Here is a 23,689-nt window from a genome sequence, read left to right on the forward strand (position 1 = left end):
CAGACTCAGTGCCCAGAGGAGTGCGTGTCAGAGGCGCGTTGGCAGAGCAGGGGTGGGGGTGCCCAGGGCTGGGCTTGCAGGGGCTGCGAGGTGGGACAGGGGCCAGGCTGCCATGGTGCCGGGCACGAAGCTCCAGTGGGCGTGGAAGGGGCAGGGCCGTGGGCGGAAGGGGGGGTCGGGACAAGTCTCCCTGTCTTCTCCCAGCCACACCCCATCACCTGGGCTGACTGACATTCTGCGCCAGGCTGCCCTGGTGCCAGAACCAGAGGGAGGCCGCGCAGAGACGGGGGGAGGGGGGAGCCAGGCCGCTGGCTGGGTAGAGGCTCAGCCCTGGCCTTGGAAGGAGCCACACGGGGCCGGGGTGAGGGAAGCGGTTTTATTGTGGGGAGTCCCAGGCCAGGCCTGAGGGCAGGGGGTGGGGTTGCCCCCAGGGAGCTGGGGCAGGGCTGGGACCTGCGGCACAGGGTGAGCCGGGTGCAGGGAGCAGGGGCACCCCCAGCAGGACGGAGCAGGGCGGCCCAGGCCGGCACAGCAGGGAGGGCAGCAGGACCCCGGGGGGGAAGAAACCCCTCAGGGAAAGCGTGAAGGGATCTCGCAGATAAAGGGCAGACGAGTCTCACAGCTGATGCTTCTCCAGTGACCCCCTGGCAGAGAGAGCAGGTTAGTGCCCGCCGGCCGGCACCTGGCACCCCCCAGCCCAGTTCCTCCTCCAGGGCCCCCCCAGCCCAGTTCCTCCCCCAGGGCCCCCCCCAGCCCAGTTCCTCCCTCAGGACCCCCCCCCCCCAGCCCCAGTTCCTTCCCCAGGTCCCCCCCAGCCCAGTTCCTCCCTCAGGGCCCCCCCCAGCCCAGTTCCTCCCTCAGGACCCCCCCCAGCCCCAGTTCCTCCCCCAGGCCCCCTCCCCCAGCCCCAGTTCCTCCCTCAGGACCCCACCCAGCCCAGTTCCTTCCCCACAACCTCCTCTGTCCCCAGTGGCCCCTCACCCGCACTGCACAGGGCGACGCATTTTGTCCCGTGGCGGCTGGGGTTCCCGCTGGCCCAGTTGTGGTAATTCCAGGAGCTTCCGTCCACCCACCTTCTACTGGGGCGTCCGCCCTGCAGGGGGAGGGGCTGGCGTAGGATCCCTAGGGAACCCCAGGACCTAGCCAGTAGGTCCCAGGGCTAGAGCCAGGGGCTGTGGCTCAAGGGGGGGGCAGGACCCACCAGCCCCAGGCACCCCGTGGACAGCCAAGCTCATTGGGCCCCCGAGCATGGAGGGGGAGGGCTGGGACCAAACCCTGAACTGCCAGAGTCCCCAGCGCTGCCCCCCAGGGGCTGCCCGGAGCAGGGACCCGGCTGTGGGCTCGGAGGAGCTGTGGGGGATGGGTCATTGCCCACCCCCAGGGCACTTGGGGCTCTCTGGGACAGACCCAGGTGGGCAGCAGGGCCTTACCGAGGAGGAGCTGATACCCCCGACCCACACCTGGCCCCGCTTGGACATTTGGAACAGCTTCCTGTTGATCTCTTTGGTGTGGATGGAGGCCAGGCAGCCACCGCGCTTTGTGCACGTGTTCTGTGGGGAGAGAGTGTGGGGAGCACCCAGTGACTGGCCCTCAGCCGCTGTCCCATGCAGCAGCTCCCACCCTTAGCCTCCAGCACCACACGCCAGACACTGTCCCCCATTCTCCTGCGCCACACATCAGCTCCCACCCACAGCATCCAGCCCCACGTGCCAGCCCCTTTCTCCCATTCTCCAGCCACAAACACAAGCTCCCACCCCCCGGCCTCCAGCCCCACGCGCCAGCCACTGTCCCCCGTTCTCCAGCTCCACATGCACCAGCTCCCACCCACAGCCTCCAGCCCCACATGCCAGCCTCCGCCCTTACACACCGTGAGCCAGCCCCTGGCACTATCCACACCCCCTGCACACAGCACTGCAGCCATGTGCCCTGGGCCAGCCACTGTCCCCAAGCCCCTTTTCCACCCTCTGCCCCTCTGCTCACCTTGGCCTCCTCGAATGTCTGGGGCTTGTTCTCCAGCTCGTAACGGGGGGGCTTAGCGCCTCTCGCCCCGAAGCCCCGTTCTTCCCCCTGGCACGGCATCGACCCCACGGGCTCCTCCTGCAGAGCGGAGCTGCCCTGCTCGTCCGGTCCATCCGGCTCCGGGGCCCTCTGGGCTGTGGGCAGAGAGAGGCCAATGGGCCCTTCCAGCCCCATGGGGCACCCCACATGCCCAACAGTCCCCTAGTGGCTGCGGGGACCAGCGGGTAAAACATCAGGGGCTGGGGCGCGTGCGCTGGGGCTGAGACAGGCTTGGCTGGGGCCAGTGGAGGATGGGGACCCAGGTGCCAGGACAGAGCCAGGCTTGAGGTCAGGGAGCCCCAGGGACCAGCAGGGCTCAGGGAGATGTCTGGGGATGTACGGCCCATGCTCGGTCCATAGGACCCATGCAGTAGCCTCCTCTAGGGGGTCCCCACTGGGGACAGTGGCCTGTGGGTCTGGCTCCCCTCCAGGGCCGGGGAAGGGGCTCCACTTACAGAGAGGGCCCCCAGCCACGGCTCCCAGCAGGACGAGCACCAGAAACAGCCTCATCTCAGGCAGACCTGGGGGGAGACACCATGAGAACGACAACTCGACAGCTCCCCACGGACAGCCCCTCACTGCCCAGTGCCGCCCCCCATGGAGCCCACACTGACCCCCAGCCTGGGCCCCCCTCCATCCCCCATGGAGCCCACACTGACCCCCCAGCCTGAGCCCCCGTCCATTCCCCCATGGAACCCACACTGACCCCCCAGCCTGAGCCCCCCTCCATCCCCCATGGAGCCCACACTGACCCCCAGCCTGGGCCCCCCTCCATCCCCCATGGAGCCCACACTTACCCCCCAGCCTGAGCCCCCGTCCATTCCCCCATGGAACCCACACTGACCCCCAGCCTGAGCCCCCGTCCATCCCCCATGGAGCCCACACTGACCCCCAGCCTGGGCCCCCTCCATCCCCCATGGAGCCCACACTGACCCCCAGCCTGGGCCCCCGTCCATCCCCCATGGAGCCCACACTGACCCCCAGCCTGGGCCCCCATCCATCCCCCATGGAGCCCACACTGACCCCCAGCCTGAGCCCCTCTCCATCCCCCATGGAGCCCACACTGACCCCCAGCCTGGGCCCCCCATCATCCTCTATGGAGCCCACACTGACCCCCAGCCTGAGCCCCTCTCCATCCCTCATGGAGCCCACACTGACCCCCAGCCTGAGCCCCTCTCCATCCCCCATGGAGCCCACACTGACCCCCAGCCTGGGCCCCCCTTCCCCCAGCCGCCTCACCGAGACCAAACGGGAAAACCCCCCACACCACCCTCCGCACCTCTCATCTTTGACTTCCCTTCCAGCCCTCCCAGCCCCTTATACCGAGCTGGGGCAGGAAGCTGGGAGGGTGGAGAAAGAGCTGCTATCAGCTCCCAGCTCCTTGTGCCTCCACCCCCACCCCCCATGGCTCGCAGCATCCCCACCCCCAGCCTGGGCTCTGACCCACCGGCTGCTTTAATGTCGCCCCCCCTAGGGGCCATCAAGGGGCAACCAACTCCCTATACACCAGGGCTGGGAACCTTTTAGGGGCTGGGGGCTGCTGACACCTCCCCTCACTGATGTGGCCCCCAGCTAAGGAGAAAGACACTCCCTGTGCTCCGCTCTCACACCAGAGCCTAGCAGGGCCCAGCCTGGTACATTCTGTGTCCTCCACTCCTGCGGTGGGGCAATGGGGGGGCTGCAGTGCCAGTGCGGGTTCCCCAACGTCGGGGGAGAGCCCTGAGCTTGGGGCCTGATGCAGGCAGCCAGGGGCTGCATCCGGCTCCCAGGCCTGAGGTTCCCCTCCCCTGACCTAGGCCACAGGGGATCCGGGGTTCAGCTCCCCCCAATCCCGGCAGCAGCCATGAGGGACAGACGAGGGAGGCCCAGTGTGTAAGGGCCTCCATGAGGGGTCCCAGCCATGAGGGGCCTACTTTAGGAAGGGCCAGTGTGTAAGGCTGGGATAGCTGGGGCTGGGGGTCGGGAGAGAGGGGCCCTAGCTCAGCTGGGTGCAGCTCACAGCAGATGGCAGGGGGTGCGTCACAGAAGGAAGGGGTGGGCTGGAGGTGTTGCCTGGGCTACGAGGGCCGTGGGGTGGGAAGGATCAAGGGGCATTATGTGAGCCAGGTGGGACCCTGGGATCTCACTCCTGGATGCTCCAAACGGGCCCTTCTGGCCTCAGCCCTACAGCCCCCAGACCTGACCTGGAGCTGCTCAGGGACCGGCCCCAGCAGGGTCTCTGCCCCATTGCCGGCTGCCCAGGTCTGGGGTGAGTGTCCCACCCAACATGGCAACGCAGCGGGACCCACCCCACTGGTAACAGCCACCGACGCTTTACACCAGCTGGGGTCTGCCCCATTCCCCCCCTCCCCCGCACGGAGCTACGGCCGATTGACACCAGCTGGGAAACTCCCCACTCGGGGGGCACCTTGGTCAGTGGGGCAGGTCCCTGCCTGGTGCTGGGCAGCAGGACACTGTGAGTGTCACAGGACTGCGGAGCGCTGCTGTCAATTGCATGGCCCTGCTCGCCCCTCCCCACACACTCGCTCCCCCCCATCTCAGCCCCGTTCTCAGGCTGCAGGTTCCCTGCAGATAAGCATCTCCCTTTCGCAAGGGGATTGACACAGTAACGGCCGCACTGGGACCCCGATAACCCGGGGCCGTTACACCGCAGGGCCTGGCCGCAGGGAATGGGGCAGCCCTCAGCGGGGCTAGTGCCAGCTCCCCCTGAGTGCCAGGGTCAGGGTCCTCTCCCCTCCCCTGCCGGGTACTCACTGGGGGGTGCCCCTCAGAGCCAGAGACACCCCCCCACTGCCGTGGGCTTGTGCACTATGGGGCTGCAGTGGGGCCCTGCCCTGTCTGCTGGGACCCATGAGCCTGGAGGTGGGGGCCTGGCCAGAGCTGAGACTGGGGCATCAATGGGCCTCTCTCAGCCCCCACAGCTGGCACTGATGCTCCCTGCAGCTGCCCCCATGAGAATGTGGGGGGCCCTGTCTGCTCCTGCATCACACTGTGCACCAGCCCTGCCCAGGGGCTCCCGGTCTCACCCCCACGTAGCAGAGCACAGCCTCTGCACAGAGACCCCAGCCCGGCCTGGAAGACTCCCAGTGACGGAGCATCTGCCCCGCCCGGGTAAGGTGACCCCAGGGAAAATCCCTTTCACTGCGCCAGCCTGCCCCGAATCTCCCCAGCCTCCTCTCCAGCCATCTGGGCCAGGCTGTGGCTGAGAGCCCGGAGCCCTTGCGTCTCGCAGGCCCGCTCCCAAGGAATGGGGTCGGCTCCCTGCCCCCGGGGAGAGGGGTTGCGCCATTGGAAGACACACGGGGTAGGGGGACTGGGGCAGCTGAGAGGCTGTGGTGTTTTAGATGCTGCTTGTAATTATTAGAACTGGGAGCATGGGTTGTTGGGAGTCTGGAAGCACAGGGTCCTGGAAGGTGGGGGAGAGAAGATTAGCCAGGCCTGAGTGAGAGCTACTGAGGGATGCAGCAGCTTTGTAAATAAAGTCCTGTTGAAGTTTGTTTGCACCTTGCTTGCATGATACAACATGTTGGCGACGAGGATGGATCTTCTGCCTCTGAACCCACCTGCACCCTTTCTGCAAAGCCCAGGTGAGCCTCCAATTGCTTTTACTGCCTGGATCCATATGTTTGAGACTTAACTGCTGCCATCAGTGCTACAGAGATTTCTGAAGTAAGAAAACGTGCTCTGTTAATCCACTGCCTTGGAGCAGCAGGGCAGCGCGTATTTTACACTTTTCCCCTTGCAGATGATAAATATGAGACTGCACTCACTGCCTTAAAGAACTTTTTTGTGCCAAAAGTGAATGTGGTAGCTACTCGCTACAGATTTCGCCAGTGTGAGCAGAAACCAGGGGAGACCATAATGCAGTCTATTGTTTCTCTGAGGAGTCTGATTATAACTTGTGACTTTGGGAATATGGCAGATGAGATGATTAGAGACCAGCTCATTGAGAAAACGACCATGGTTCATGTAAGAGAACGCTGGCTTCTAGAACCACAACTTACACTGGAAAAAGCAATAACCATTGCTACCCAGACTGAGTCAGCTATAGCAGAAACCAAAATAATGAGCATGGATATAGGAGCCCCAATCCAGGCTGTGACTCCTTTGGAGAAAAGTCCACTATCACTGCAGACGAATAATTATAAGGAGAAAACAAATGAAAAACCACAGAATCGGCAAATTCAAAGCACAGCAAAAGCATGCTTTCCACAACACCTTGCAAGCTACACAAGATGTCCTGCAAAAGTAGCTCAGTGCCATCACTGCAAAAAGATTGGGCATTTTGCTAAGATATGCTGCTGTAGCCAGTCCAATCAACAGGTGCATGCAGTTACAATACTAGATGTTACTGTGCTGAGTGTGGACAAAATCACTACTGCACATATTCCAGAACAGATATATGGCCACGTCTACACTGGCATGATCTTGCACAAGAACTCTTTTGCGGAAGAGTTCTTGTGCAAAAACTCTTCCAGAAGAGAGCGTCTACACTGGCATATGCATTTGCGCAAGAGATGTGCTTTTGTGCAAGAGCATCCGTGCCAGTGTAGATGCTCTCTTGCGCAAGAAAGCTCTGATGGCCATTTTAACCATAGGGCTTTCTTGCACAAGAAATTCATGTTGCCTGTCTACACTGGCCTCTTGCGCAAGAACAGTTGCACAAGAGGGCTTACTCCTGAGCGGGAGCATCGTAGTTCTTGCGCAAGAAGCCCTGATTTCACACATTAGAACGTCAGTGTCCTTGCCCAAGAACTCGTGGCCAGTGTAGACAGGCAGCAAGTTTTGCACAAAAGTGGCCGCTTTTGCGCAAGATCGCACCAATGTAGACACAGCCTATTAAGGCGCACTATAAATGTTTCCACCACATCTTCAGGCAAACGACATCCTGTTCAGCTAATGTTGGACACTGGCTCAGCAGTATCTATACTACCCGATTCCATCTATCTGCATTACTTGGAAGACGTGCCTCCTACTGAACCCAGACTTCACTTGGTGTGCTATGTGAAAAACATGAAATGAGGAGTAACGGTAGTTCGGAATAGGAAGCCTAGTCCGAACTACCTAGTTCATGCCGCGTGTAGCCGTGGGGCACAGAGTCCGAACTAGCGGACATTTAAAAATGGCGGCACCCGGCAACATGCAAATGAAGCCCAGGAAATTCAAATCCCGGGCTTCATTTGCAACTCCGGTTGACTACATTAACCACCCTAGTAAACAGTTCGAACTAGGGTGGTAGTGTAGACATACCCTCTCTCTCTCTCTCTCTCTCTCTCTCTTTCCTCCTCCTACTGCCTCCCCCCCTCTCTCTCTCAGCTCTCCTCCGCCTCCTGCCTCTCTCTTTCTCTTCTCCTCCCCCTCCTGCCTCTCACTCGGGGGACTGCGGAGCCCAAACGGTCGCTTGTGCCACTTGCTCCCCCATGGTGGCTCGGCTGAGTGGCGCAGAAGTCAGCCGAGTGCCACGGTGGGAGGCAAAGGGGGGCGGGGTGCTGACGTTCACGGCCAGGGGGCGGGGCCTGGAGCCGCTGTCATGCCGCACGTCACCGCCCCGCCCCCCCTTCACCTCCCACCGTGGCACTCGGCTAACTTCTGCGCCACTCAGCCAGGCCACCACGGGGGAGGCTACTATATATATGTAACCCTTCTGCCGGGTAGGCCTGGCAGTAACCAGGGCTGGGTTCAATATCTTGGGGTCCATCTCACATAGAACCAGCTCGAGCCCCCACCCAGTAATCTGGGAAATTCACACACCCCTGGGCGCCTCTGAGAGGCAATGCTTCCCCACTCGCAAGCACTGAGTCTGAGTGTAGGAAAGAAACATTTAATGAAACAGTGATAGAAATGTAGCCATGTTAGTCTGGTGTAGCTGAAACAAAAGACAGTACTATGTAGCACTTTAAAGACTAACAAGATGGTTTTGATCTGAGGAAGTGGGTCTGGTTCATCATCTAATAAACCATCTTGTTAGTCTTTAAAGTGCTACATAGTCCTATATTTTGTTTCATTTAATGAAACAGAGAGGGTGTGTCTAGACTACATGCCTCCTTCGACGGAGGCATGTAGATTAGCCAGATCGGCAGAGGGAAATGAAGCTGCGATTAAAATAATCGCGGCTTCATTTAAATTTAAATGGCTGCCCCGATCTGCCGATCAGCTGTTTGTCGGCAGATCGGGGGAGTCTGGACGCGATGCGCCGACAAAGAAGCCTTTCTTCATCCGCACAGGTAAACCTGGTTTCACGAGGCTTACCTGTGCCGATGAAGAAAGGCTTCTTTGTCGGCGCATCGCGTCCAGACTCCCCCGATCTGCCGACAAACAGCTGATCGGCAGATCGGGGCAGCCATTTAAATTTAAATGAAGCCGCGATTATTTTAATCGCGGCTTCATTTCCCTCTTCCGATCTGGCTAATCTACATGCCTCCGTCGAAGGAGGCATGTAGTCTAGACACACCCAGAGAGAAGTCATACGGCATTAACTTGGGGGAAACACCACAAACAGAGTTCATAACCCAAACATGAGCCAAGCCCCCCCCCAGCCAAGAATCGCCCGAAGTCCAAAGAGTTCAACACCCCAAAAGTCTCTGTCCCGTGCCACCCAGAGTCCCAAAGTTAACCTGCAGGGTTTCACCTCCCAACCTGGGTAGAAATGGGGGTGGGGAGATAGATAGGGGGCACCTTATCCGAAACTCCACCAGCTGTCTCGTCCCATGCCACTGGACGCTTCGTTGGGCACTTGCCACTGCTCCTCATCTGCTGCCACCACTGGTCGCCACTCCTCGCCTGCCGCCGCTCCACGCCACACCGCTGCTACTTCACCAGCTGCAATAGGGTCTCAGCCAAACAGTGATTTCAGCTCTCAGTGATTTCAACTCTTTAGCCACCAGCTGGACTGGCAAATGAATCCAGCTTTCACTGGACTAGCAAAAGAAAAGACTCCTCAGGGAGTCTGCTTTAGGTCTATCCTTAAAACAAAGGGGGAAAGGGGCAGCCCTTTTTATATCTATGACTAGTCATTTAGCCCGTCATAAGATGGGATTTTCAGGTCTCTCCTCCACGTCGGTCTTCTCTCCTGAGCCTCTGGTCTCTCTCTCTCTCTGTCTCTCTCTTTCTCTTCTCCTCCCCCTCCTGCCTCTCACTCGGGGGGCTGTAGAGCCCAAATGGCCGTTTTGGCTCCGCACTCCCCATGCTGCATGGGGAGCGTGGAGCCCAAACAGTTGCTTGCTCCCGCACAGTGGCCGGGTGAGCGGCACAGAACTCAGCCAAGTGCCACGGCGGGAGTCAAGAGCGCCGCCCACAGGGAACAGCCTGCGTTTCAGCGTTACAGAGTCACAGACATTGGGCTAATATATATATGACGCCGTGGAGCAAAGATGTTTTCTACTCTTGATTTGCAGAGCGCATACCACCAGGTTATGTTGCATGAAGAGAGCAGAGACCTCACAGCATTTATTACACGAGGGACTATTTCGTTTTAAACGTGTTCCATACGGTCTTGCATCTGCCACAAGTGCCTTCCAGAAAATGATGTCATTGATTCTGAAGAATCAACATGGAGTTCAGTGCTATCTGGATGATATTATCGTGTTTGGAAATACTCCTGAGGAGCATGGGAATACCCTGCCGTCTGTACTAAACTGTATCAGCACAGCAGGCCTCAAGCTCAATTTGTCTAAATGCAAATTCAGACAAACAGAACTCTCCTTTCTGGGGCATACAATTTCACCGGCTGGGCTGAAACCTGATCCAGATCATATCCTAGCAATTTCAAATGCTCCTCCTCCAACCGATTTGCAAACCTTACATTCCTTCTTGGGTCTAACCTCCTGGTATGCAAAATTCATTCCCAATTCTGCTTCTGTCATTGAACCATAATGAGAATTACTATGGAGAAGTTCAACCTTGGTGTGGACAACGGATGTACAAGCTAGTTTGGAAACTGTGAAAGACTTGATTGTACATAATCCAGTACTTGCACTATTCAGTCCTGCATTGCCCACAGTTGTGACTACTGATGTGTCTGATTATGGACTTGGGGCTGTCCTCACACAACTTCATGAGGACAACACAGAGAGGACTGTAGCATTTGCTTCAAGAACACTGAGTGATGCTGAGAGAAAATATACTACAGTGGAAAAAGAAGCACTTGCTTGTGTCTGAGCCTCTGAAAAATGGAGAACTTACCTGTGGGGCCGCATGTTCAAGTTGCGCACAGACCACAGCCCTTTGACAACATTGCTAACCACAAAAGGACTGGGAAGAGCAGGGAATCGTATTGCTAGATGGTCTGCAAAACTGCTCTCTTTCAATTATGAACTGGAATATAAGCCTGGAAACCAAAATGTGATAGCTGATTGCCTCTCTCGCCTGCCTTTGTCTTTACCAGATGGTCCACTGGAGGATGAGGATGAAGTAGTTGTGCTTATTACAAGCACTCTTACTGCAGTTACAAGAGAGCAATTCCAAGCTGCTTGTTCAGCATGTCCAATTCAACAAAAGCTATGGGAATTTCTGACAAAGAGATGGCCCAGTAACCCTAAAAACCTTGACCCAGTTTTGCTGCCTTATTTTAGAGTTCAGGATGAACTTTCTTTGCTTGATGGCTGTGTGCTACGAGGTATACACCAGACTACTTGTGCCAGAAGAATTACAGTGAAAACTCATACACCTGGCACACGATACTCATCAAGGAATTGTCAGAACCAAACAATGACTATGGGATCTGTATTGGTGGCCAAGAATGGATACACAAACTGAAGCAATCATAAAATCCTGTGTCACTTGCCAAATGCATGTTAAGACAGCAGTGACATGTACCCCACCATTACAGCCTGGTCCTCTTCCTGATTCTGCATGGGGGAAAGTTGCAATTAATGTCCTAGGACCCTTTGATACTGCTCTAATTGACTCTCATTATGCCATCACTTTAATAAGACTATTTCAGTAAATGGCTTGAAGTAGCATTTACATCGCAAATCTCTTCTGATACAGTAATTAAGTTCCTCTCTACAGTTTTTAGCAGGGAAGGTAACTCCAAAGAACTAGTTTCAGATAATGGTAGTCAATTTACTTCTCTGGAATTTGAAACTTTTCTAGCAGAGAGGAACATTTTACATAGAAGATCATCCTTGCATTACCCTCAAGCCAATGGGGAAATCGAAAGGTTTAACAGAAGTTTGAAAGAGAGTTTGCAAATGGCTAAACTGGAAGGGTGATCGTGGATAACCTTCACTACTGATTTCTTGCAAGCATACAGGACTACACGACATGCCACAACGCAAAGATCACCCGCAGAGTTACTGCATGGAAAACAGATGAATACTAAACTGAACATTGCTGGATTTTTAAAAGCAAGACCTGATGCACCAAACGAGGATGATGTGAGAAAAACTGTTGAACAAAACCAAGAAAAACATAAGGCTTTCACAGACAAATGATGGAGTGCTAAGGAATCAAAGTCTGAGTGTGGTTCCTGTGTCAGAGTAAGAAAACCTGGAATTTTATGCAAAAGGGACCATAAATTCACATCTCTTCTTAAAATCATAGGGTATGTCTACAATAGCCCCCTAGTTCGAACTAGGGTGACTAATGTAGGCATTTGAACTTGCAAATGAAGCCCGAGATTTAAATATCCTGGGCTTCATTTGCATGTTCCCGGGCGCCGGCATTTTTAAATCCCCTTAGTCCGAACTCCGTGCCTGTGGCTTCACGTGGCACGGAGTAGGTAGTTCGAATTAAAGATCCTAATTTGAAGTACCGTTACTCCTCATGGAATGAGGAGTAACGGTAGTTCAAATTACGATCTTTAATTCGAACTACCTACTCCGTGCCACGTGAAGCCACAGGCACGGAGTTCGGACTAAGGGGATTTAAAAATGGCGGCGCCCGGGAACATGCAAATAAAGCCCAGGATATTTAAATCCTGGGCTTCATTTGCAACTCTGCTTGCTCTAATTACCCTACTTAGCTTGAACTAACGAGCTAGTGTAGACGTACCCATAGAGAGGAAGGGACCTTACACCTATTGATTTTCTGATGGGCGGGTATGGAACGCTTCTTATCTTGCACCTGCCTATGCACCAAGAAGAGATGATGCCCACACCCAGTCCGTGCTGAATGAGTTCAGTGTAGTACCAACACAACAAGACACTGCACTAGAAACAGGGTTTGAGAGAGGGTCTGTCAGACCCAGATGACCACCTGTCTGGACTAGAGATTATGTTATGAAGTATTGACAGTGTAATATTTCTGCCAGCAGTACAGAGGCTTGTTCCATATTTGTTGCTGTGGTTAGAACAACAATGTTTATTTTATAATAGAGAGAGCTTCTTAAGAGAGGAGGGAATGTGCTGTTTTAGATGCTGCTTGTAATTATTAGGACTGGGAGCACCGGCTGTTGGGAGTCTGGAAGCGTAGGATACAGGAAACAGGAAGGAGGAGGGAGGAGATTAGCCAGGGCTGAGTGAGAGCAACAGAGTAGGGTTGCCAGATGGTCCCCGCAAAAATACCGGACACGCAGTATTTTGGTCAAGCAAAAATAAAAAAAACAAACCCCAACGCAGGCTAAAAAATTTTGTCAAGCAAAAAAAAAAAAAAAAGAAAAAAGGAGCACAGGATAATAAGTACTGCCTCTCCCAGCCACGTCCCCGCCCCTTCTGACGGGCCCAGACCGGCGATCGCAGCCCCAGCTCCCAGCCTGGGAGTGTCAGAAGCAGGGGGGGGGGTCACTCCCCCGCCACTGTTAGGCTTCTCATGTGCCCAGAGCTGCGATTGCAGCCCCGCCTCCCAGCCTGGGGGTCCCAGCTGGGCAGTGCCAGGCTCAGAGCTGAGGCCGTGGGCAAAGGCCACCAGCCCCAAGACCCCGGCTCTGTGGGATGCGTCCCGGCTCCCTCTGCCTCGGTGTCGCCGTCCCCCGGGCCAAGCTCAGGCCTTGCCCCCCCCGGCCTAGGGGCCCCCCTGGAGGGGTTGGGCAGCCTCAGCCCAGCACAGGCCCAATTCACCCTCAGGCAGAGCCAGGGCAGGGGCAGATCATCATCATAACATAACAAATGGGACTAAGCATGTGGAGGTAGATATTACCATAGCTGAGGTAAAAGCCAAACTTGAACAGCTTAATGGGAGTAAATCGGGGGGCCCAGATAATCTTCATCCAAGAATATTAAAGGAACTGGCACATGAACTTGCAAGTCCATTAGCAAAAAATTTTAATAAATCTCTAAACTCAGGGGTTGTACCACTTGACTGGAGAATTGTTAATATAGTTCCTATTTTTAAGAAAGGGAAAAAAAACGACCCGGGTAACTATAGGCCTGTTAGTTTGACATCTGTAGTATGCAAGATCTTGGAAAAAATTTTGAAGGAGAAAGTAGTTAGAGACATTGAGGCTAATGGAAATTGGGACAAATTACAACATGGTTTTACAAAAGGTAGATCGTGCCAAACCAACCTGATCTCCTTTTTTGAGAAAGTAACAGATTTTTTAGATAAAGGAAATGCAGTGGATCTAATCTACCTTGACTTTAGTAAGGCATTTGATACAGTACCACATGAGGAATTATTGGTTAAATTGGAAAAGATAGGGATTAATATGAAAGTTGAGAGGTGGATAAGCAACTGGTTAAAGGGGAGACTACAGCGGGTTATATTGAAAGGTGAACTGTCAGGTTGGAGGAAGGTTACTAGCGGAGTTCCTCAGGGATCAGTTTTGGGGCCAATTTTATTTAATCTTTTTATCGCTGACCTTGGCACCAAAAGTGGAAGTGTCCTGATAAAATTTGCGGATGACACAAAGTTGGGAGCTATTGCCAATTCAGAAAAGGATCGGGATATCATACAGGAAGATCTGGATGATCTTGTAAATTGGAGTGATAGCAGTAGGATGACATTTAATAGTGAGAAGTGTAAGGTTATGCATTTAGGGATTAATAACAAGAATTTTAGTTATAAGCTGGGGACACATCAGTTGGAAGTAACGGAGGAGGAGAAGGACCTTGGAGTCCTGGTTGATTATAGGATGACTATGAGCCGGCATTGTGACATGGCCGTGAAAAAGGCTAATACGGTCTTGGGATGTATTAGGCGAGGTATTTCCAGTAGGGATAAGGAGGTGTTAGTGCCATTATACAAGGCATTGGTGAGACCCCATTTGGAATACTGTGTGCAGTTCTGGTCTCCCATGTTTAAGAAGGATGAATTCAAACTGGAACAGGTACAAAGAAGGGCCACTAGGATGATCCGAGGAATGGAAAACCTGTCTTATGAAAGGAGACTTAAGGAGCTTGGCTTGTTTATCTTAACCAAAAGAAGGCTGAGGGGGGACATGATTGCACTCTTTAAATATATTAGAGGGATAAATACCAGGGAGGGAAAGGAATTATTTAAGCTTAATACCAATGTGGACACAAGAACAAATGGATATAAGCTGGCTAGTAGGAAGTTTAGACTTGAGATTAGACGAAGGTTTCTAACCATTAGAGGAGTGAAGTTCTAGAATAGCCTTCCAAGGGAAGTAGTGGGGGCAAAAGACCTATCTGGTTTCAAGATTAAACTAGATGGGTTTATGAAGGGGATGGTTTGATGAGATAACATGATCTTAGTAACTAATTGACCATTCATTATCAGTGGGAAATAGGTCAATGGAGGGATGATAGGAGTTACTATAGAGAACTTTCTGGGTGTCTGGCTGGTGAGTCTTACCCACATGCTCAGGGTTTAGCTGATCGCCATATTTGGGGTCGGGAAGGAATTTTCCTCCAGGGTAGATTGGCAGAGGCCCTGGAGGTTTTTCGCCTTCCTCTGTAGCATGGGGTACAGATCACAGCTGGAAGATCTCTGCATCTTGGGGTCTTCAAAGTATTTGAGGTATAGGTGAGATATAGGTGAGAGGATTATTCTGGGAGGTGTGGGTGAGATTCTGTGGCCTGCACTGTGCAGGGGGTCAGACTAGATGATCATAATGGTCCCTTCTGACCTTAAAGTCTATGAGTCTATGAGTCTCCCATGGAGACGGCCCCTTCTGGGCAGGGCGCAGGTCTTTCTGGGTTCTCCCCGGCTGCCAGCCAGCCCCACTGCTCCCCAGCCCCACTTAGGAGTGTCCCTCCACCACCCCACATTAGCCAGCTCTACTGCCCCCAACCCTGCATGGGCCTGTCCCTCCATCCCCCCGCCCCAGCCAGTCCCACTGCCCCCCAGCCCTGCATGGGCCTGTTCCTCCATCCCCCCGCCCCAGCCAGCCCCACTGCCCCCCAACCCTGCATGGGCCTGTCCCTCCCTCCCCCCGCCCCAGCCAGCCCCACTGCCCCCCAGCCCTGCATGGGACTGTCCTTCAATGCCAGGCTAGAGGCAGGGAGGCAGACAGGGAGCAGGGAAGAGATGGGGTGTGGGTAGGGTGGCCAGGCGTCCGGTTTTGAACCGGACAGTCCAGTATTTGATATTTCTGTCCGGGAAACAGATTGAGGAAATATCAGACATATAAATGTCTGGTATTTTCTAATTAGATATGTTTTATTATTATCAGGAGTATCAGTATGTAGCTGCGCACTGCGTGAGTGTGTCTACTAGCCAGGCAGTATGCAGCTACTTGGTAGGGAGGAGAGGGGCGGGGGCAGGATGGAATCCCTGGGGCCAGAGTAGCCTGTGCACCCCACCGGGTCCATGAGTGGGATGGGCAACACCCCAGGATCTGTGTGCACCTGGGTCAGCCCTGCTCCCTGCTGGCCGGTTCCCCCCTGGCCTGGCCTGATTCCCCGACGCCCCCCAGACCAGCCCTGATTCCCCCCAGCCAGTTCCCCCCCCCGATCTCTCCAGCCAGCCCCGCTCCCCCTGACCCTCTCCTGGCCAACCCTGCTCCCCTCCCAGCCGGTCCCCCCCCCAATATCCCCCAGCCATCACTACTCCCCCCGACCACATCCCGGCCAGCCCTGCTTCCCGCCAGCCGGTTCCCCCTGACATCCTTCCAGCCAGCCCTACTCCCCGCTGGCCAGTTCTCCCGATCTCCCCACTCCCCGCTCTCCCCTCCCAACTGGTCCCCCGCATCCCATTCTGAGATCATGTGTCCGGTATTTTTTTGAACCCCATCTGGTAACCCTAGGTGTGGGCGAGTTGTGGCCAGGGCTGGGGAAGGCTGGGAGCTGTGGGGTGGGACGAGGCAGGAGTCAGGCCAAGCCAGGGGGCAGCCTGGTCTAGACGGGGATCTTTCGGAAAATAAGCCGAAGGAATGAGGGATCTTTTGGAAAAGGCTTTATTTTCCGAAAGATCCCCGTCTAGACTGGCGCTTTTTTCCGGCAAAGCTCCGAGACGGAAAAAAGCGGCAGCCATGTTTATGCAAATGAAGAGGGGGGGATTTAAATCCCCGCTTCATTTGCAATTGCAATGTGTCTAATTTGCATCCCTTTTACGGAAAAGGGATGCAGTCTAGACACAGCCTATGTGATTCTCCCAGCATGCACCTGGCCAAGGCCCAGCCTGAGCTGGCTGCTCACTGGACAGGAGTTGGGAGACATGGGGGTAACCCCAGCGCTCACAGCCCCGAATGCCACAGGTCCAGGCGGGGCAGATGCTTGTCACTTTGAGTCTTCCAGGCCGGGCCGGGGTCTCCGGGGGCGGGAGGCAGGTGCCCCTTGTCAGGGCTGGGCCTGGCGTGATGCAGGAGCAGACAGGGCCCCTTCTCATGGGGGCAGAGGGCAGCTGCAGGGGGCATCAGAGACAGCTGTGGGGGGCACTGTGAGGAGTGGGGGGAGCCTGTTGTTGTCCCAGAGCTCTGCACTGGCCAGATCCTGCCCCCCAGGCTGGGGGTCCCAGTGCCCCTGCTCACCGCAGGCAGGGCAGGGCCATGTGACAGGGCCTGCCTGGTCGCCCCTCAGGATCCCCATAGGGCACTGGCCCATGGCAGTGTGTGTGTGGGGGGGGGTCCCTTGCTCTGAGGGGCACCCCCCAGTGAGCATCTGGCAGGAGAGGAGATTGGACCCTGACCCTGGCACTCGGGGGGGCTGCCATTAGCCCTGCTGGGGGCTGTCCTGTTCCCTGCGGCCAGGCACCCGGCCCTGCGGTGTAACAGTCCCAGGTTATCGGGGTCCCAGCGCGGCCGTTACTGTGTCAATCCCCTTGTGAAAGCGGCCTGGCCGGCGGGGAGATGCTTATCTGCAGGGAGCCTGCAGCCTGGGCTGGGGTGGGATGGGGGAATGAGTGTGTGGGGAGGGGAGAGCAGGGCCATGTGATTGACAGCAGCGCTCCGCAGTCCTGACTCGCAGCCCCGTGCGCGGCTGCCCAGCACCAGGCAGGGGCCTGTCCCTCTGACCAAGGTGGCGCTGCCCCTGCTGGGGGAGTTTCCCAGCTGGGGTTTGTGCTGCCAGATGGTTTAACCAAAAATACCAAATATCCCCCACCCCACCCCCGCAAGGAAAACACCGGGGAAAAGATTCTTTTGAGGAAAAAAAGAAGGGGGAGACCAAAGTTGTTAAGCAAAAAAAAAAAAAAGGACCCCGAGAATTGTGAAGCAAAAAAAAAAAAAAGAAAGAAAGAAAATTTAAAAAAGGAGCAAGGCCGCTTTAAGAAAGCCCCTTTTGAGGCTTTTAGGCCTTAACAGGCCGCCATCTTGTCTCCCTGCTCCGGGCCAGACAGATCCCGGGATTTTCACCTCCTGGTTGGGAAAAAATCAGAAAATACGGAACATTTTGGGTGTCTGGTATTTTCTGAATTATTTTATTGAACAGGAGGCAAAAAATCCCAGACTGTCCCCGTCAATACCGGACACCTGACAACCCCAGCTGGGGTCAAGGGGCAGATCCCGGCTGGTGTCAATCGGCCGTAGCTCCGTGCGGGGTGGAGAGGTGGGGGGCCGGTGGGGCAGACCCCAGCTGGTGTAAAGCGTCGGTGGCTGTTACCAGTGGGGCGGGTCCCGCTGTGTTGCCGTGTTGGGTGGGACGCTCCCCCCAGATCTGGGCACCCGGCAATGGGGCAGAGGCCCTGCTGGGGCCAGTCCCTGAGCAGCTCCAGGTCAGGTCTGGGGGCTGTAGGGCTGAGGACAGAAGGGCCCATTCGGAGCATCCGCTCCAGGCTCCATCATCAGCCAGGGAAGGGCCCCGGCCACTGCGCCGCCCTCCCCCAGTGTCAGAACCCCCAGGAGTGAGATCCCAGGGTCCCACCTGGCTCACACAATGCCCCTTGATCCTTCCCACCCCATGGCCATCCTAGCCCAGTCAACACCTCCAGCCCACCTGTTCCTGCTGGGACACACCCCCTGCCATGCGCCCTGAGCTGCACCCAGCTGAGCCAGGCCCCTCTCTCCTGACTCCCAGCCCTCCTAGCCCAGCCCTGAACTCCCCTGACCACAGCTCTGGAGGGCCCCTCTCTCCCAATCCCCAGCCCCAGCTCTCCCTGCCTTACACACTGGGCCTCCCTAAAGTAGGTCCCTCGTGTCTGGGACCCCTTCAAACTGCTGCAGGGATTAGGGGGAGTTGAACCCCGGATCCCCTGTGGTTTAGGTCAGGGGAGGGGAACCTCCGGCCTGGGAGCCGGACGCAGCCCCTGGCTGCTGCATCAGGCCCCCAAGCTCAGGGCTCACCCCCAGCGTTGGGGAACCCGCACTGGCACTGCAGCCCCCCCCCCAGTGCCCCACCACAGGGGTGGAGGACACAGAATGTACCAGGATGGGCCCTGCTAGGCTCTGGTGTGGGAGGGGAGCGCGGGGAGTGTCTTTCTCCTTAGCTGGGGGCCACATCAGTGAGGGGAGGGGTCAGCAGCCCCCAGCCCCTAAAAGGTTCCCACCCCTGGTGTATAGGGAGTTGGTTGCCCCTTGATGGCCGCTAGGGGGGCGACATTAAAGCAGCCGGTGGGTCAGAGCCCCGGTTGGGGATGGGGGCCGGCGAGCCATATGGGAGGAAGGGGGGGGGGTACAAAGAGCTGTGAGCTGATAGCAGCTCTTTCCCCACCCTCCCAGCTTCCTGCCCCAGCTTGGTTTAAGGGGCTGGGAGGGCTGGAGGGGAAGTCAAAGCTGAGAGGTGTAGGAGAGCCGGGTGTTTCTCAGTTTGGTCTCGGTGAGGATGGTGGGGGGGCCAGGCAGGGGGTGAGTGTGGGCTCCATGGGCAACAGAGGGGGGGCCCAGGATGCGGGTCAGTGTGGGCTCCATGGGGGATGGAGAGGGGCCCAGGCTGGGGGTCAGTGTGGGCTCCATGGGGGATGGACGGGGGCCCAGGCTGGGGGTCAGTGTGGGCTCCATGGGGGATGGAGGGGGGCCCAGGCTGGGGGTCAGTGTGGGCTCCATGGGGGATGGATGGGGGCCCAGGCTGGGGGTCAGTGTGGGCTCCATGGGGGATGGAGGGGGGCCCAGGCTGGGGGTCAGTGTGGGCTCCATGGGGGATGGACGGGGGCCCAGGCTGGGGGTCAGTGTGGGCTCCATGGGGGATGGACGGGGGCCCAGGCTGGGGGTTAGTGTGGGCTCCATGGGGGATGGACGGGGGCCCAGGCTGGGGGTCAGTGTGGGCTCCATGGGGGATGGACGGGGGCCCAGGCTGGGGGTCAGTGTGGGCTCCATGGGGGGGCGGCACTGGGCAGTGAGGGGCTGTCCGTGGGGAGCTGTCGAGTTGTCTGTCTCATGGTGTCTCCCCCCAGGTCTGCCCGAGATGAGGCTGTTTCTGGTGCTCGTCCTGCTGGGAGCCGTGGCCGGGGGCCCTCTCTGTAAGTGGAGCCCCTCCCCCGGCCCGGCCACTGTCCCCAGTGGGGACCCCAATGGACCGAGCATGGGCCGTACATCCCCAGACGTCTCCCTGAGCCCTGCTGGTCCCTGGGGCCCCCTGACCCCAAGCCTGGCTCTGTCCTGGCACCTGGGTCCCCATCCCCCACTGGCCCCAGCCAAGTCTGCGTCAGCCCCAGCGCACGCGCCCCAGCCCCTGATGTTTTACCCGCTGGTCCCTGCAGCCACTAGGGGGCTGTTGGGCATGTGGGGTGCCCCATGGGGCTGGAAGGGCCCATTGGCCTCTCTCTGCCCCCAGCCCAGAGGGCCCCGGAGCCGGAGGGACCAGACGAGCAGGGCAGCTCCGCTCTGCAGGAGGAGCCGGTGGGGTCGGCGCCGTGCCAGGGGGAAGAACGGGGCTTCGGGGCGAGAGGCGCAAAGCCCCACAGGTATCGTTACGAAGTGGTGAACGAGACCCAGACGTTCGAGGAGGCCAAGGTGAGCAGAGGGGCAGAGGGTGGAAAAGGGGGTTGGGGACAGTGGCTGGCCCAGGGCACATGGCTGCAGTGCTGTGTGCAGGGGGCGAGGATAGTGCCAGGGGCTGGCTCACGGTGTGTAAGGGTGGGGCCTGGCACATGGGGCTGGAGAATGGGACGAAGTGGCTGGCGCGTGGGGCTGGAGGCCGTGGGTGGGAGCTGGCGCGTGGGGCTGGAGCATGTACAGGGGCTGGCATGTGGGGCTGGAGACTGGGAGTGGGAGCTGGTGTGCGGGGCAGCGGCTGAGGGCCAGTCCATGGGCCCACCCCACACACTCTCTCCCCCCAGAACACGTGCACACAGAGGTACCGTGGCTGCCTGGCCTCCATCCACAGCAACCAGATCAACAGGAAGCTGTGCCAAATGTCCAAGCAGGGCCAGGTGTGGGTCGGGGGCGTCATCTCCTCCTCGGTAAGGCCCTGCTGCCCACCCGGGCCTGCCCCAGAAACCCCCAAGTGCCCTCGGGGTGGGCAATGACCCATCCCCCACAGCGGCTCCGAGCCCACAGCCGGGACCCTCCTCCGGGCAGCCTCTGGGAGGCAGCGCTGGGGGCTCTGGCATTTCAGGGTTTGGTACCAGGCCTCCCCACCCCCATGCTCAGGGGCTCCATGAGCTTGGCTGTCCACGGGGTGCCTGGGGTTGGGGAGGGTCCTGCCCCCCCCCTTGAGCCGCAGCCCCTGGCTCTAGTCCTGGCTCCGCAGTGGCCTGGGCTGCTTGGGAAAGGGCCTGGGGTGCCCTGTGGATCCTACGCCAGCCCCTCCCCGTGCAGGGCGGACGCCCCAGTAGAAGGTGGGTGGATGGAAGCTCCTGGAATTACCACAACTGGGCCAGCTGGAACCCCAGCCGCCGTGGGACAACGTGTGTCGCCCTCTGCACTGCGGGTGAGGGGCCACTGGTGACAGAGGAGGTTGTGGGGGGAGGAACTGGGGTTGGGAAGGGCTCTGGGGGAGGAACTGGGAGTAGGGGAGTCCTGGGTGTTGGGGAAAGGAACTGGGCTGGGTGGGACCCTGGGGGAGGAACTGGGCTGGGGGGGGTCCTGTGGAAGGAACTGGGCTGGGGGAGGCCTGGAGGAGGAACTGGGCTGGGGGGTGCCAGGTGCCGGCCGGCGGGCACTAACCTGCTCTCTCTGCCAGGGGGTCACTGGAGAAGCATCAGCTGTGAGACTCGTCTGCCCTTTATCTGCGAGATCCCTTCACGCTTTCCCTGAGGGGTTTCTTCCCCCCCGGGGTCCTGCTGCCCTCCCTGCTGTGCCGGCCTGGGCCGCCCTGCTCCGTCCTGCCGGGGGTGCCCCTGCTCCCTGCACCCGGCTCGCCCTGTGCCGCAGGTCCCAGCCCTGCCCCAGCTCCCTGGGGGCAGCCCCACCCCCTGCGCTCAGGCCTGGCCTGGGACTCCCCACAATAAAACCGCTTCCCTCACCCCGGCCCCGTGTGGCTCCTTCCAAGGCCAGGGCTGAGCCTCTACCCAGCCAGCGGCCTGGCTCCCCCCTCCCTCCGTCTCTGCGCGGCCTCCCTCTGGTTCTGGCGTCGGGGCTGCCTGGCGCAACACGTCAGTCAGCCCGGGTGATGGGGTGTGGCTGGGAGAAGACAGGGAGGCTCGTCCCGACCCCCCCTTCCGCCCAGGGCCCTGCCCCTTCCACGCCCACTGGAGCTTCGTGCCCGGCCCTGTGGCCACTGGCCCCTGTCCCACCTCGCAGCCCCTGCAAGCCCAGCCCTGGGCGCCCCCACCCCTGCTCTGCCAACGCGCCTCTGACACGCATTCCTCCGGGCACTGAGTCTGCACCCTGCTGCCCTGCACCAGGCAGGGGCCTCCCCACTGACCAGTGGGGCGCTGCCCGTGGGGGGAGGTCCCCAGCTCGGCGAGGGCACAGGGGAAAGGGGAAGATGGGGGGCACGTTCCCTGCTGGGGGACGACTCCCCCTCCCTGGGGCGCAGGGTGCAGCCTGCTGTGGGAATGACGGTGTGAAGGGCAGTGGCTGGGGAGCCCGAATTCTGCGGGTGGCAGCCTGGCTGGACCAAGGAGGGACCCAGGTGTGGCTGCCCCGACTAGCTCACACAGCTGGGGGCTGCACGGGCACCGGTCCAACTTCTGCTGCAGCTGACGGCTCGCAAGCTGAGTTCCCCCAAGGGGAGCCCCCGTTTGCCCCAGGCTGTGTATGACGGCTCCCCTAGCCGGGGTCAGGGTGCTCTTCCCAGACCCCACTGGGCAGGCCGGGCTCGAAGAACCAAGCTCTGTCTCCAGCCAATCCAGCGCTGATCAGAGGTGATGGTAACACCAGGAAGTACCATCTATGTGTCTGTGCTACCCCTGCGTCTGGGCTCTCCCCAGCAGGCCCAGGGGAGAGCCCAGATCTGCCCCCCTGCCTCAGCACAGCCCACAGGGACACTGACGAGAAAGTGAGTTTTATTGATTAAAAAGCCTCGGCCTGGAAGAACGGGGTCAGCCTAGGATTAGATCCCTGCTCTTTTTGTGCCTTTCCCGAGATGATGTATTTCAGTGGGGAATGATTGGTCTGCACTAGGACCTTGGACTCTCCAATGAATAGTGTTGCCAGATGGTTTCAACAATAATACTGATCCCTCTCCCCCCAAAAAAACGGGGAAATAATTCTCTTGGGAGGGAGGAAAGGGAGGGAGACCAAAAAGTTGCTGAGCAAAAAAAAAAAAAAAAGGACTCTGAGACCGATTAAGCAAAATAAATAAATAAATAATAAAACAGCATTAAAACAGCACGGCCTCTTTAATTGCCCCTTTAAGTGCGTGCAGAGTCAGAATAGGGACAGGAAGAGGAGCGGTTGAGCACTAAGGCCCAGGGAAAGCATTGCTTCCCCGTGCTCAGCTCTTTCGCTGGTGGCCATCCCGGTTTTTTGGTCACGCCAGAAGGGAGCTTCCCTGTGGAACCAAGGAAGCAGGGGGACCAGGACCGGGCCCGGGGGGAGATCCGGGGGCTGGGCCCAGTTGCTGAGTATGTCGTAGTGTTGCCAGGTGTCTGGTATTTTCACTTCCTGGCAGGGAAAAAATCAGAACATACCAGACATTTCAGGTGTCTGGTTAGGGTTGCCAGGTGTCCGGTATTTTCGCCTCCTGTCCGGTAGAAAACCCGCAGAGAATACTCGACACCGGAGATGTCCTGTATTTTCTGATTTTTTCCCTGGCCAGGAGGCGAAAATGCCAGGCACTTGGCAACCCTACAAACACTCAGTGCCCGCCCTCCCTCCCCCGAACTCCCTTTGGCTCCCAACACACCCAGCCCCCCGACCCCAGCCTCCATGCTTACCTGGTTCCCCAAGGCTGCCGGCACAAAATGGCTGTCGGTCAAAAGACTTAGGGGAAGCAATGCTTCCTCTGGGTTATAGTGCTCAACCGCTCCCCTGTTCCTATCCCTGCACTCACTCTTAAAGGGGACATGCTGTTTTAATGCTGTTTTATTTTAA

The 23,689-nt window shown here is 57.8% G+C and overlaps 1 protein-coding gene and 1 long non-coding RNA gene across 2 annotated transcripts in view; one reads left to right on the forward strand and one right to left on the reverse strand.

Annotated features, from left to right (window-relative positions):
- LOC102456708 (uncharacterized) overlaps nucleotides 1-21,935 on the forward strand; it is a 29,606-nt gene extending 7,671 nt beyond the window's left edge. Inside the window, exons 6-10 of the mRNA XM_075928809.1 lie at nucleotides 19,606-19,728; nucleotides 20,043-20,221; nucleotides 20,548-20,670; nucleotides 21,029-21,140; nucleotides 21,393-21,935. Of these exons, the coding sequence (XP_075784924.1) occupies nucleotides 19,606-19,728; nucleotides 20,043-20,221; nucleotides 20,548-20,670; nucleotides 21,029-21,140; nucleotides 21,393-21,466 (611 nt within the window). The 3' untranslated portion in view covers nucleotides 21,467-21,935. The remainder of the gene's footprint in view (nucleotides 1-19,605; nucleotides 19,729-20,042; nucleotides 20,222-20,547; nucleotides 20,671-21,028; nucleotides 21,141-21,392) is intronic.
- On the reverse strand, nucleotides 1,389-2,581 carry LOC142829281 (uncharacterized). Its single transcript, XR_012903723.1, has 3 exons — nucleotides 2,514-2,581; nucleotides 1,981-2,153; nucleotides 1,389-1,550 (listed from the first exon to the last, which is right to left on the reverse strand). It is a non-coding gene; the product is annotated as an uncharacterized LOC142829281 (long non-coding RNA).
- Nucleotides 21,936-23,689: the final 1,754 nt, after the last annotated feature.

This window comes from Pelodiscus sinensis, chromosome 4 (genome assembly GCF_049634645.1).
Source record: "Pelodiscus sinensis isolate JC-2024 chromosome 4, ASM4963464v1, whole genome shotgun sequence".
In the NCBI taxonomy this organism is placed as follows: Eukaryota; Metazoa; Chordata; order Testudines; family Trionychidae; genus Pelodiscus; species Pelodiscus sinensis.